The sequence below is a fragment of the Leptopilina boulardi genome, unplaced genomic scaffold, assembly GCF_019393585.1.
Source record: "Leptopilina boulardi isolate dan_hultmark-lab unplaced genomic scaffold, ZJU_Lbou_2.1 LbouV2_122, whole genome shotgun sequence".
Lineage (NCBI taxonomy): Eukaryota > Metazoa > Arthropoda > Insecta > Hymenoptera > Figitidae > Leptopilina > Leptopilina boulardi.
The window spans coordinates 451,574-466,475 of NW_026137666.1; the positions used below are offsets into that span (position 1 = coordinate 451,574).

Genomic DNA, 14,902 nt, shown 5'->3' on the forward strand with positions numbered 1-14,902 from the left:
ATCAAATAAATAAATTTATTAGAATTAACTAGTTCACACATTTTTAAATTAAAATAAAATATCAATAAGAATAAATGTTAAATATAGATAGTATTTGCATATGTAATTCAAAATTTCTTAAAAGTTACTATTAATTCTTCAAAAAATATAATTATGGATAAATTATTATATTTATTACTTTTTATTTGTTACATATTATTTATATTTATTATTTATCATAGTTGATCCCTATGAATTTATAATATTATTGATATTTTCATCATATACACCGAAAAAAACTTGGTACCCGTTTACCAAAATTTTACCAAGCGCAGGGGTTCGTTAGAGTGATTACAAAGCTTCGATGGTAAAATTAACTCATAATTATTAATCACTAGAAAAATTAGTTATTTCAACCAACTTTTATGGTACTCTCTACGAGTAAAATCTTGGTAAATGCTACCCACAAAAATAAGTATAATGAACTTGTTCAAAATAAGTCACAATGAACATTATAGTTGTGGTTCAGATATTTCAGTATTTATTCCTAATAAAATATTTACATCAGTCGAAATAAAAATTTAATGACTTAATTTTTTCAATTTAAAATATAAAATTAAGGACGTTCTCCGAGGAATCACTTTTCTTACAATTTTCCTGAAACTTTTTTTAGAAGTTAATTAGAACCTGCTTGACACGTGGGTAAAGTTTCAATACTCGAATCGGGACTAAATTTTGTAATATTTGGTCTCAAAGTTTCAACTTTTACATGCGTTTCATACCTGAAGGTTATGATTTAGAGACATTTTTGGAGATTGCTGGAAAAGTCTTCTTAGAAATTCTCTAAAAAACTAGTATATGGTTTATTTTGTTACGAGAAAAAATATGATTCAAGTTTCATGCCATTATTCGGCACTTAATTATGAAAAATTTTAGTTTGAAATATGCAATTCAATGAATTTTCCGTTTCTTTAGAAATGTAAACAAACTGGGAGATCACGGACTTGACAACGTTGCATATAGCGCCAAATCGATCGCGTATTTGAAATTTCGAATTTTTCGCTAAATTATACTTTATTTTTTTTGTGCACTAAAAATATTTTATAAAATATTCATAAATGTAAATAAATAAATAGAAAAAATATTATTTGCTTTTCTATAATCTATCTATAATTCTATAATTTTCTTATTTTTCGTTATTTTTGGTTTTCCAATTTCCATTTTCTCTGTCATCAGTTTTATTATACCTGATTCTTTTCCAAGTTTGTACATTTCAACAAGCAATTCATAAGATATTTCATTTAAAGCAAATCTTTTCAACTTATCCAAAGAGACGACATCGCGCAATTCAGTTAAAAATTGTAAATTATACCGAATTTTGTCTTCGTTCAATAATTTAATTTGACAATTGTACATAGTTGTACTAAATTTAAAAAAACTAGCTTCCAAATTTAAGGCGCAAATTAGTTTTTGTAAAATGGATACGTCGTAAACAGCATCATGAAAATGACTAGAATCTTGTGGTTCCAAAAAATCTTTTACAAGCTTTTCTAACTTAAAATTATTTACGCCTTTTCTGTCTAGGAAATTTTTTTTTAACATTTCCAAAGTGTCTGAAAAGCCTGAAATCATATTGAATTCATCGAGCATTTTGTTCTTCATAATTTCTTTTAACAATAAACGCATGTCAAAATTAACGTTATGCGCAACTAATAAACATTTTTTTGTCGAAGATAACGAGTTCAAGTATTCTTTAAAGGATTTCAATGATTCGGTTATTGTGAATGTCGTAAGTTTGTGATCATAATGATACAAACTTCCATTTACTATGCGGAGACCAGTGACTTCAGATGCGCTAGCTGCAATTTTTTTTGTCGGTTCAACATAAACATTAAAAATACAATCGTTACATTTGGCAGCAATTTGTAGAATATCAGAATCCGCAGATAATCCACTGGTTTCCAAATCAAAGTAAACAAGGTTGGCATTAATTTCCGAAATTGAATCGCAATTTTGTCCTATCCCGTGATCTGTTTTACTATTAAAAGCGCAATTACTTTGGTAGGTCACACCTTCCAATTTCTCTTTACTTATTTTTAAATTTTGTCTATTTTTCTTTAATTGAATTCTTCGCAATTTACTTGATCTCGACTTATCCTTAACCAATCTTTTTACTTTTTTTCTCTCATTTCTTATAACGTACTTAGATGTATTTATTCCTTCAGGTAACCCCAAGTTTTTTTTAACATTTTGAATAATAACTTCCCCATCATTTTTAACGCATACGCTATCTGCAACTCGATAATCGCAAGCAGCACTCCTACTGAGACATTTATTTTTGTGAGCTTTATTTGCTTCTACATTATTGAAACTTTCGTTTGCTTGACTCGAAGCCGCAACTGAGAACTTGTTAGCTTCATCCGCGTAAACACCAAAATAATTTTGTAATGCTGTGTCTAAAGCCTCATCTGTCAAGAGAACAGTGTGTTTTGAATTTGGTTTGCACCAATCTCCACAATTTTCATGGCGACCAAATACATGGTCAGGTATTCTCCTAAGCTCAATTGCTAATTTCTCAGCATTGCCCTTATTTTGCGATACTGCGTATGTAAAACATTTTTTAAGGTGTTCAATAACACCTTTTCTGTGTAACTGCTTATGAGTTTCACGCAATTTATATAATCCATTGGAAAAATTCTTGCCTAGATGATTCTTATCCGACAACTTGTGAAAAGTGGTGTTTGGATCATCTTTTCGTACTGCCGACATCGTAGAACTGTCCTCATCGCCGATTATAACACGAACTTGCAAGCCAGTATCTTTTAAAACATTGCTGTGATTGATCAACTGAACTCCTGCATTTGCCTCCATTGCTTTGGCGCTTCCCTCAAAATTCAAACGGCAGTCATGATCAGTCTTCGGATGACCTAAATCGCACATTTTACATTTTCTATTTCATGTGGCATAATCCAGTATTTTTCCAGATAGAAATCCAATTATGGTGCTGTATCCATTTAAGCTATCGTAGCTCCGACCGTTACCGCGTTTACTCCAGCCCATGTCATATGAAACAATTATATTAATTATTTGTCCTAAAGCAGAATCGAAAGAGTTATTTTCAAAATCGAAATTGGGTTCAGTATTCGGAAGGAAAGAGGAGTTTAGAGTGTCGAGGTGCGGATAAAGGTCTGCAATGATTTCAGGAGGCCTGAAAAAATATAAGTGATTTTAATGCGAGGAAAATAAGAACAATATTTCAATTTACATTTTTTCATTTTATTTTACATATAATCTTTATTTATTAAAAGTAACAATATATTTACAATTTATTTCCTTATTCAAAAATACGAAAACTGTGTAGTTTAGAAATTAGTCAAATTCTTAAGACATAATTTAAATATTTAATCCCTCTAAATTTGAATTAGAAGAAAAATATTGATTAGCAATTGAAGCACGAATTAATTCTAGCTAAAATAATTAACAAAATAAATAATTAATATTAAAAAATATAACTTAAACATCATCTGAATTTAACTAATTGTAAATAAAAAAAAATTTTCTAAAATAATATTAAAACGAGAAGACGAGTAATATTTTATTTCATTTAAACAAATAACCTTAAATTAAATTTAAATAATAATTTGCTATTTCTAACTAATATTGTAATAAAAATTTCCGTTTACAGAATTAGTGATTTTTCAGTTTCAATTATTGAATTAATAGTTTTCTACTAATTCCTGTTCAGTAAACAGGAGTAAACCTTAAAAAGTAAAGAGTAAATCTTACAATTTTTCGCACAGCTCATTTATGTTATTCATGACTAAATGCTTTTCCTCAAGTGCAGCTCTCTCACATGATTTTTTGGCTTCTTCTTCGATTGATTTTCCGACAATATTTTCGTACCTTTTATAAAGATCGTTCGAAATGCTTGGAATGTCAGCACAGGCTAAGATTTTATTCAATGCTGTGTTACCTACGCCAGAATGTATGGCACCTATGAAACCAAAAATTAAAACCAGTTATTTTTCGCCCAAAGTTAGCATTTTTTTTAAAGACACATAACCTCGAAAGTTTAAGACTCATACGTCGCAAATGACATATACAGTTTATTATATATATTTGCAATTCTTGTGAAACACGAATAGAATAAAGATTTGAGAATTTTGCTTACCTAGAATAACTGATGCATTAATGTGTGATAGCAAAGTTGAATTATTATTCTGTTTCCCAGTGTGCACTGCTGAGATGAATTTGCACCGTTCACATTTTACAGACAAAACGGAATGTAATCCTACATGCCTTTCCCCATTCAAATTTTCTAAACTCAAAACGTTTTTGCAATTACATCTTAAATTCTTTCCAAGTTCTAACAAATCGACAATGCGTTTTCCTTGACCAATTTCTTTCGTGATATTTTCAGTTATTTGGTTGTCACGATTTTTGTCTGCTGCCATGGCTGCTAAAGCTTTAGCATTTCTATTTGCAAGCTTCTGACTAACAAACAGTCCGCTTTTCAATCTATTTATTGCAGTTGACATTTTTACTTAATTTTAACCTAAACATTACGAACTCAAACAAACTGCGTAAGTAAACAAAAGTGAACACAGCACGATAAGCAGCAAATGCAACGTTGCCGTGGTAAAAAAAAATGCGCAGAACCACCAATTTTGAACTTCTACGCATCAAAAATAACCAAAAAAATCAAAATCGTGCTCAACTTTTTTTTCTTAAAATGCTATGAAACTATATACATTGAAGTTACATTTTATTTGGAAACCACTGCCTTCGGAGAACGTCCTTAAGAAACAACTTCACTTTGATGTAAAAAAACATGTAAAAACACTTCACAATGTATTAAAAGAAAGTAAGGTTAAGTTTTATAAAATGACTTTAAACCTTGTACACTTAAAATATTATTTTACTAAAAACATTTCACGTAATGAAAGCACGATTTCTATGCACGACTTGTTCATTTTTTAAGAACAATTCTTCGAGATTTAATGTTTTAATTTGATAATTAAGCACTGAAGACAACACGCGATATCCCTAGCGATGTGCAACACAAGTGATAGATTAATTCATCTTTGAAATGACAAGCTGATTTTCTATTTTTTATATTGCATTAAACTGACAACGGCATTTAATAGGATTAGTTTTTTTCAATCTTATTTCTCCTAAAGGAATTAAAACAAACTCAATTTTAATGCGATTAATTTGATTACATTTTCTATTGCAGGATGTCATAAAATTGATTTCAACTTTAAATTAGATTTATTTGCTACAATTCGTATGCTGACCACAAGAATTAAAATGATTTTAACTTTTGTAGTAATTTTTCAGAATTCAAATGTTTTAAACTGATTTCAGTTTATCCTGTTAGGATAACAATTCAGGTGTAAACGGTTTCTAGACTAAATTTTCAAAGAATTAAGTTGGATAGAAATGAAAACGTTTCAGTCACTTTTCAAAACAAGTCTTCTATTTCAGTTGCCTGCTTTAAAACAAAAATAGTAAAATTCAATGAAATTATTAAAAATTCTGTTAGCCATACGTTAAGATTTAACAATTTTCAATCGGATCACTAAAGAACAATTCAAAAAAGGCCAAATAACAGAAATATTTAATAAAATCGGATGTTGTGGACGGGAGTTTTAACACTACTTTTCATTCAATAATTCAGTTATTTAACCTTTTTTTAAATTTTTATTAGTGATCCGATTGAAAATTGTTAAATCTTATCGTATAGCTGGCAGAATTTTTATTATTATGAAAATAACCATTTCGATGATATTTAACAAACATTGAGTTAGTTTTACTCGATCTTTGATACAATTCTGATGTAAAAAGTATATTTGACTTAAGAAGCCTAAAAAATAATTTTATATTTAAATCACCGAAGTCGATAGGTAAAGATTGTAAACCTTGAAAAACAATATTGGGTATTCTGTTAGGATTTTTAAAAGCACCAACTACTGCTACATTTTCAAAAACGCATTTAACCTTATATACTTGTCGTTTCTCAATAGTTTTACAAAAAATAGATGCTAAAGTATCAGGGCGTATTTTGCTTTTAAGTTCTGGCATGGTCATAAATACACCAATACCGCAACAAATAATTTGAGCAAATTTTGTGCCCGTCACTAATGACTTTAATGTCCCATTATTTGCACTTCCAAAAGTAAAACATGACGTTGTCAATAGGGGACCAAAATCTATTACATTTTTTGGAAGATGTAGTAAGCTATGAATATTACTGGTCATGTTTTTAAATCTAATATTTTAAAAAATATAAGCTGCTTATAATGTGTAAAGATTTACAAATCGAAAATTTAAAAAATTTGAAAGTATAATATAAGAAAATGATATTTTTTTATACACTATTAAATAGACATCAAAAATTGACTCAATTTTAAATAAAATGAGACAATTCTTAAAAATTAAATTGTAAACATTGTTGTCAGTATTAAAATTTTTAAATTCTAAAATATGTTATTTTATTATAATATTACAAAGAATATTATTTTTCAAAAATTTGACGGACAAATAATAAAAAGAATTTGATTTTTCTTTTAATATGACTTTAACAAAATCAAAAATTATCTTAACCATCGAAACAATTCGTGAAATGAATGTTAGCCAAGTAAATTTTTGGATTATGTTAAGTTTTAATTAATTTTTTTAACATACATAATTAAATTTAAAAATGGAAAACTATAAAAATTATAATTTTAAAATATGCGTGCTATGTAGAAAAAAAGAATTGTTTTGGTATAAATATGAATTAGAGTGAATAATTATCAAAATAATTAATTGAAATCAATTTTTTGATTAAGAAAAATTTCTATCTTACGCGCAGTTATGAAAACTTGGCGTGAATTATTTTTAAGTATTAATTAATAATATTTATTATTTAAATTTATATCCTACATTAATTTTTCGTTAATCCACTTGCAGTAGTATATGTAAAAAATAATTCACGCCAAGTTTTTATAACTGCGCGTACTATAGAAATTTTTTTTAATCAAAAAATTAATTTCAATTAATTATTTTGATAATTATTAACTCTAATTCATATTTAGACCAAAACAATTCTTTTTTTCTACATAGCAGGCATATTTTGAAATTATAATTTGTATAATTTTCCATTTTTAAATTTAATTATTTATGTTAAAAAAATAATTAAAACTTAACATAATCCTAAAATTTACTTGGTTAACATTCATTTCACGAATTGTTTCGATGGTTAAGATAATTTTTGCTTGGCGTAACTATTTACATGGAAGATGTTTTTGTTGGGATTTTTAATTCAAGCAATATTTTAAGAATTTAAAAATGTTATAATAAAAGCCAAAAACCGTATTTTATTATTATATGTAGTTCATTTGCAAACCTTTCCTAAAAAGAGGTTTGAAATTATACAAATTGTATCGCAGAAAATATTGTAACTCATGAAAAACGTCATGAATTATGAAGTCGTCAACTTCTTTTTATGTTGTATGTTTCAATTAAAACTTAACTAATATTTAACATTATTATCTTTCTTACCCGCTGAGTGCCACAATCAGGATAACCTTGAGTTCCACTTATCCGTAAAACATTTATTGTACCTCCACTACCTCGAAAGAAACATCTATCGTAATAACCATAAGTATAAATTCTACCAGTAAAACCTTCTGGAGTTCTCAATGTAAATTCCATTCCATCTTCACTACAAGTTTGAGTTACTGAAAATATAGAAAATAAATTTAAAATAAAAATGCAAAATGTCATGAAAAAAATATATATAACATTTTTTCTAGCAAGTATATTGCATGAAAGTCAAATTTACTTCATCGCATTTAGGTTTTTTCTAACCGGGGAAAAACATGTCGGATTTTATGTAATACTTTCTCATTATGATAAGAATGTAATAACAAGAGCTTCATCCTTTTAGTTGCTTAAATTCTTGTAATCTGCGATGGTTGGAGAGAGAAGGTAGGCGTGGCCAAATGCAGGTTGTAAGAATCATACGTAAAAAAGTTTCCGGGAGAAAATTCCGGAAAATTTGAATTTCTTATCAAAAAAGATCCCCAAATATTTGCCTGGCGTATAAGTCAATTTTGGCCAATTTCTACTGGGAAATTAACCTGAATTAACAAAGATGTAAAACCGTACTAGGAATTCTCAAAATGTCTGTTAGGTTTTAAGGTGACTTTTGGTAATATTCTACGGGAATATTGACCACAACTAACAAATATCGAAAACCAGAAGTTTTCAACATGACTGGCCGGTGTCTATAGGTCAATTTTTGTCAATTTCAATCAAAGTTACTGGGTTAGGAAAACCCAGTCAGTGACGTTTGTAACTTTTTTATAGTCAGTACACTGAGGGTTATTGTGAGTAATAAATTGAAACTAGTTATATTTAGCTTCCTTATCATGATACACTTATACATATTCAATAGATTAAAAGAAGGATTACAACTAAAATAGCGATCAATTTTCGAGGGGCTATTCACTGAAATCCAAAAGATCCAGGGACGACGTACTCCTTTTTTTGTCAATTGCACAGCCACACAAAAAAAAAGTACCCGGGCCGGGAAATGAGACCATCATTTCTTGATGTATTTTGATGCGCTGAACACGAATCTGAAGTCCGTTTAGCTCCATCACGTCAGGATTTTGACATAACCTCAAAAAACATAGCTGATTTTATATGACAGGAGAAATTTTTTAAATAATGGCAGATTTGCTTGAATCTTGTTACTCGGGGGTTTTTGGGGTCGCTGATTACGAATTTAACGTCAGATTTAATAAATTCAAAATGGCGGATCCAATATGGCGGACGAATTTTTAAAAAGTAGTTGGATTTTTACGAAAATTGGTATCTAGGGGTTTTGGGAGTCGCTGATTACAAATTTATCGTCAGATTATTCAAATTCAAAATGGCGGATCCAATATGGCGGACAAATTTTTAAAAAGTAGTTGGATTTTTACAAAAATTGGTATCATGGGGTTTTTTGGAGTCGCTGATTACGAATTTAACGTCAGATTATTCAAATGTAAAATGGCAGATATAGTACGGTGGTCAAATATCTTTATGTTTCTACATGTGTCTGCATCCAGGGTACCTCCACGCGGTGACGGTGGACAACGGAGTTTGTCCGCTATCCGGCTAAGTCCCTGGATAATGGCTTTGATGCCGTCATGGCAGACACACGTAGGAAACGTATTACGATGCAGGGACTCGGAACCCCAGTATCGGCCAAGTTACATAAAAATTCAACTATTTTTTAAAAACTCGTCCGCCATATTGGATCCGCCATTTTGAATTTGAATAATCTGACGATAAATTTGTAATCAGCGACTCCCAAAACCCCTAGATACCAATTTTCGTAAAAATCCAACTACTTTTTAAAAATTCGTCCGCCATATTGAATCCGCCATTTTGAATTTTATAAATCTGACGTTAAATTCGTAATCAGCGACCCCAAAAACCCCCGAGTAACAAGATTCAAACAAATCTGCCATTATTTAAAAAATTTCTCCTGTCATTTAAAATCAGCTATGTTTTTTGAGGTTATGTCAAAATCCTGACGTGATGGAGCTAAACGGACTTCAGATTCGTGTTCAGCGCATCAAAATACATCAAGAAATGGTGGTCTCATTCCCCGGCCCGGGTACTTTTTTTTTTTTGTGTGGCTGTGTTGTCATCGTTGGTCGTGCCAGGCCGTCTCTTGGATCTCTCATTGATCGCATTGTTTTGTTAATTCGACTATTGGCTTCACGACTTCCTTCAAGACGTATAATTTACAAATGTCGTTTATTGTTTACATTTGTGTAAGGGTTAAATATTTTATTATTTATACTTATAAATATATAAACACAATTATATTAACTTTTAAAACAGTTAAATATTTATATTATTAAAATTTTTTAGGGAAAGCAAAGTTAATTGCAAGTTAGTTATTTAAATTAAATTTAATTAACATTAAATTCTTTATTTTTTAAGGTTACTTCCGAGGTTATTTACATGAAATATTTTTAAATTAAAAATTAAAAAAATGGCACAAAATTATTTAAGAGGCATACGATTCCTAAGTTTTTTTTTATCATTTATTATTGTTTATCTCTGTATTATATTATAATAAACAAATAATTTTTCAGTTTTATTATGTTCATTCAAAATTTCAAATAAATAGTTTAATTAACATAATTTGTTGATAAAGTAAAAAATATACCAATAGTTTTAAATTTCCACATTAATTATAATTATATTAATTTCGAGTTAATTTATATTAGTAAAAAAGTAAGTATTAAATAACATGGTAATTAAATAACTCATTTTATAATTAATACTTTAAAGTGAATTTAATGTAATAAACAATAAACTAAATAAATAATCAATTGAAATAAAATCAAGATTACATTTGAATTACAGTGAAAATTAAAAATAAATTTAATTTAATAAATAAAATTCGAACATTTATTTAAAAAAACAATAAATGCATTTGTTTGTTTTCTCTGGGAGGATTTTGCGATTTGACTTGACGTTAGTTGCGATTTTTAGTCGTTTCTTGTGATCACTGGTTGTCTTTTGGGATCTCTGGCCGTCTCTTTTGATTTCTTGTCATCTAATTGTCACTGGATCTCTTGGATCTCAGTGAATAGCCCCTCGTCAATTTTATAATTATTTGTAAAATGTAAACTTTATATGCATCAATCGATTCGTTTTCATGCCAGGGATACAATTTTGACAAGAATTAATTGAAATTTTTATCTAAGAAAAAATAATTTCAAAAAATAATTTTTTTCAAAAATTCAAAAAAATTATTTAATCTATAGATTTTAGTAGAATATGAACTTTATATAGGTTAATCGATTCGTTTTAATGCAAGAAATAAGTTTTTTTTACCAAACATAATTAAATATACAAAGAAAAAAATATTTTGAAAAAAAAAATTTCAAATTTTGAAAGAAATGTGAATATATTCGGAAATCCTTGTGTCAGATTTTAGGTATTAATGATTACAATAAGCATACAAAATTTCAGGACAATCTGTTAAAACATTTCTGAGATAATTTGTACACAATATTTTGTGACACACACATACATCTGGACATTTGCTCAGATCTTTATATATATATATATATATATATATATAGTTTGCTTTTTTTTATACTATTTTTCTATTAATTTTATTTTAATTACTATTTTTCACTTTAATCGCATAACGTTATTTGATTTTTCTATTTTATTATTTATTATAGACGCCAAGTTATTTTTATAAAAAATGTTAAAAAAAAAACTTTCCAAACACAATCTTCAAAACAATGTCTGGAAAGATATGAAAAAAGTGTGCTATCGGAACGAGTGCTAGAAAAATTGAGATATTAAGTGAAAAAAATGTTGACAATAGGTAAGAGCTATCAAACCACAACTTAGCGATATCTGTGGCCGTGCTTCGCAACTCCCCATGCTTTAAAACGTCCCTACTTAAGTTGAGTAGAATGACGGGTTAAGAAAATACATTTACAAAACTTGTCGTAGAACTGCTTACTCTTATAAATAATTTTGCATAACTTACCATCAAGACACTCAGCTTCGCCTCCTTGCCTACCATTATTTCTCTCGTAAAAATCAAAATCCGTTCCTGAATCATAGTATAGAGGATTATTCATTTCCATATCCCTAGAATCTCTGTCGCTTAGTTCACAATTATTTTGATCGCCTCCCTGTTCATTGCTTAGTGGTTTAAAATTAAATGACCTGCATACAAAATGTCTTGTATCTGCACATTCTCGATCACAATTCTGTATAGATAGTGCAGAAGTAGATCCACGAATAAAAGGCTTACGCACACGCATCCTGTGCGCTACACGACGAAAGTTAGTTTGTTCATCACACCGAGCAAGTAAAGGAGGTCTGTCACTGATAGGTCCGTTTATAACAAAAGGTTTAGACTGATAAATACCACCTTCTCCTATATAACCACCTCCAACTGTTCCACCTTCTCCATATACTTCGTTAGATAAGGGCCTTATGGAATTAAAGGATAAACTTTCGTAGTAAGGTGGTCGATCATAATGTTCTTTTCCATTAACTCCAGGATATCTGTTAATTAACAATTTTCATAAAGATTATTTAATAAATTTTATTATTTTAGGCATATGAATAATGTAACAATTGAATCTTTGAGTGCAAGAAGGGCGTTAGGCGGATAACGCCCTTTTTTATATTATAGAATGACAATGATAACAATATCCTTTAGTTTAAATTACCAAAAATTCATTTCGATAGAAGCCTTTTTAACGAAGCTAGAAATAAATATCTAAGCGTATGTTACTCGATTTCATTCACTGAGAGAAATGAATGGTTGGGGCTATTACTTTTTTATTAGTAAAGGAGGTATTTACCCAACAAACACGTTCTATAAATGTTATATAACAGTGAGGACACAGTTTTATAGAACATTTGTTACAAGCTGGTTATGAATCTGTTATATAACCTCAATGTAACAGAATTCTAGAACATTGTTACAAGGGAGTTACCGATCTGTTTTATATTATGCAAACTTCACAGTTCTGTAACTAATGTTCCATCGCATATCTAGAATTATATCGGAAAAATGACATGTAACTGTTCTAAAATTTTGATAAAGTTCAGTTCTGGAATATATTTGTATCTGAGATTAAAAATTTTGAAATGTTCATAAGTACCTTAACTATTTTCTATGGAATTAATAAATAAATAGTTCATTTTACTTAAGTATGTAGTTAAATTTAAAAAACTCTAAAATTTTTATATATCACATAGTCTTATTGTTTTTTCTTTATATAAGCAATACAGTTTTTAAATCCTCCTTAGTCCGAAGTTATCAAATCAATTTTGTATTTATATTCCCATGTTAAGATAGCGTAATGGTTAGCGTATTAGTCTGTGGAGCGATATTGCTATAGAATAGATGAAATTTGACACTGTTCTAACTATGTTTATTTTATAGTTTCCTTTTTCTATTACATCAAATTTTAATATTTTTATTAAGAATAAAAATATTTTGCATGTATTTTTAGGTAATAATCTTGCAATAATGGTTATTGATTTATTTTATAGTTGTTACAAAACAATTCTAGAACTGTTACAAATACATTTGTAAACATATTCTAGATCTGTTACAGAATCTTACATATCCGTTGAGTACGACATTTTGCGTATCCAGTGACTCACAGGTTCTTAACCAGTTTCAGAACATGTTCTCAAAAAATTTATAACAGTTCTATAACTGACCTGTAACAGTGTTTTCTGGGTATTCTCCTGCCTATTTAGCTAATAAAATTCAGTAATGTTTTTAGTAAATTTTAATATTTTTGATGTCAAGCTCAACTATTTAGAATTGGTAAACAGGATATAATAACCACACCTACAAAAATAGTTCCATGCAAAAGTTTAACTAACAGAGTAGTTGGGTATACAATTTTTTTTAGTAAACGCGGTTAGCAATTGTTAGCAATTCGGTTGGCAACACTGTGAAGCACGCTCATGCTCGTGAAGCAATGTCCTGAGAAAACGTGGTCATTTGTGTTTATGTTATAATTATATTATTTCAATATAAATTATTTTATTGAGTGTTAAAAAAGTGCATGGATTTGCGTAAGTTATTAATCTCAGGGAGGTTCGAAGATTATGTAGATCGTTTTGAATGTAAGTGACAATTTAACCAATAAATCTAACCTATAAAATTTATTTATTATTATTCGCATCATACAAAAAATATGTTTAATATAAGATTTATATCTTACTTGGTACAGCAAGAAAGTTATATTAACCTTCCCAGTGGGCAAAATACCATGTTCGTTTTAAAAACGTTTTAAGAACGTTTCATGTCTGACAAATAATTTTCTAAAACATTTTGAGAACATAGATGTTCAAATAATGTTCTAGAACATTATTTGGCAGACATGAAACGTTCTAAAAACGTTTTTAAAACGAGCATGGTTTTTTGCCCACTGGGTTATAATAAACAGATTTTATTGAATGGGAATAATATTAAATAAATAATTGCGGTTGTATTTTATTTATATCGAATTACATATGTTATTAGTAAGGTTAACTAACTAAGTGTCATCTGTTATACAATATTTATTAGTTGTTGGTACTGACTGAAGTAAGTTCCCCTTACTAATAAAATGGTAACGGCAACTATTTAACTTTTTACTATCATAAATGGTATCCCTGACTATCGAATTAGCTGCAGTATAGTTAACTAACCAAAATGGTATTCGTAACCATTTTATAAGTTGCCTCAACTACTTTTTTCTCTCACTGCAGCTTTAATTATTTTTTAATTAAATTAAAATTTGAAAACAATTGAAAATTGACACTCCAAAGGAGTTTCTTTATAATCATAAGAAGGCTACTAAATTTCAGATACTATAGAAAATATAGGTACAAGTGATACTGAAAATAAGATTCTGTTTCTAATTTTGAATCGAATAAATCCAGTAACGGTAAAAAAGGTAAAAAAAAAAAACAAAACAGTGCACGGAGAAAATCTGAAAGCAATGAGTATTTTTTCTCATAGCACTGGCTACTGTGTATACCAAAAAATTAAATTTCAAAACTCTGAATGTTCTCCACACAGCACTGAATGCTCTGCAGAAAATAATCACAACTTTTTTTGACAGTAAACAGAGTTTCGTTTCATATTAGTTGACAACAGATTATTCAGAACTACAAATGTAGCAATAAATTTTTTGCTCGAAGTCGTGACTGCTGCTCTCACAGCTCTGAGTACTGTGCAGAATTATTTTTTAGAATTTAGAAAACAAAGGAACGTTTAACGTCAATTTAAAAGAAGATAGCCATAGTTATTTTTTCTTTTCAAATATTGATTTTAATTGACATGTTTATAAACAGTTAATGAATAATAGATATAAAGAAATGA

General features: G+C 28.7%; 1 protein-coding gene across 3 annotated transcripts in view; it reads right to left on the minus strand.

The window, feature by feature from the left end:
- LOC127287511 (uncharacterized) overlaps window positions 1-14,902 on the minus strand; it is a 404,468-nt gene that overhangs the window by 145,052 nt on the left and 244,514 nt on the right. For all 3 annotated transcript variants that reach the window (XM_051314503.1, XM_051314508.1, XM_051314514.1), the window contains 2 exons: window positions 11,546-12,072; window positions 7,525-7,703 (listed from right to left, as the gene is read on the minus strand). In XM_051314503.1, the coding sequence (XP_051170460.1) occupies window positions 7,525-7,703; window positions 11,546-12,072 (706 nt within the window). The remainder of the gene's footprint in view (window positions 1-7,524; window positions 7,704-11,545; window positions 12,073-14,902) is intronic.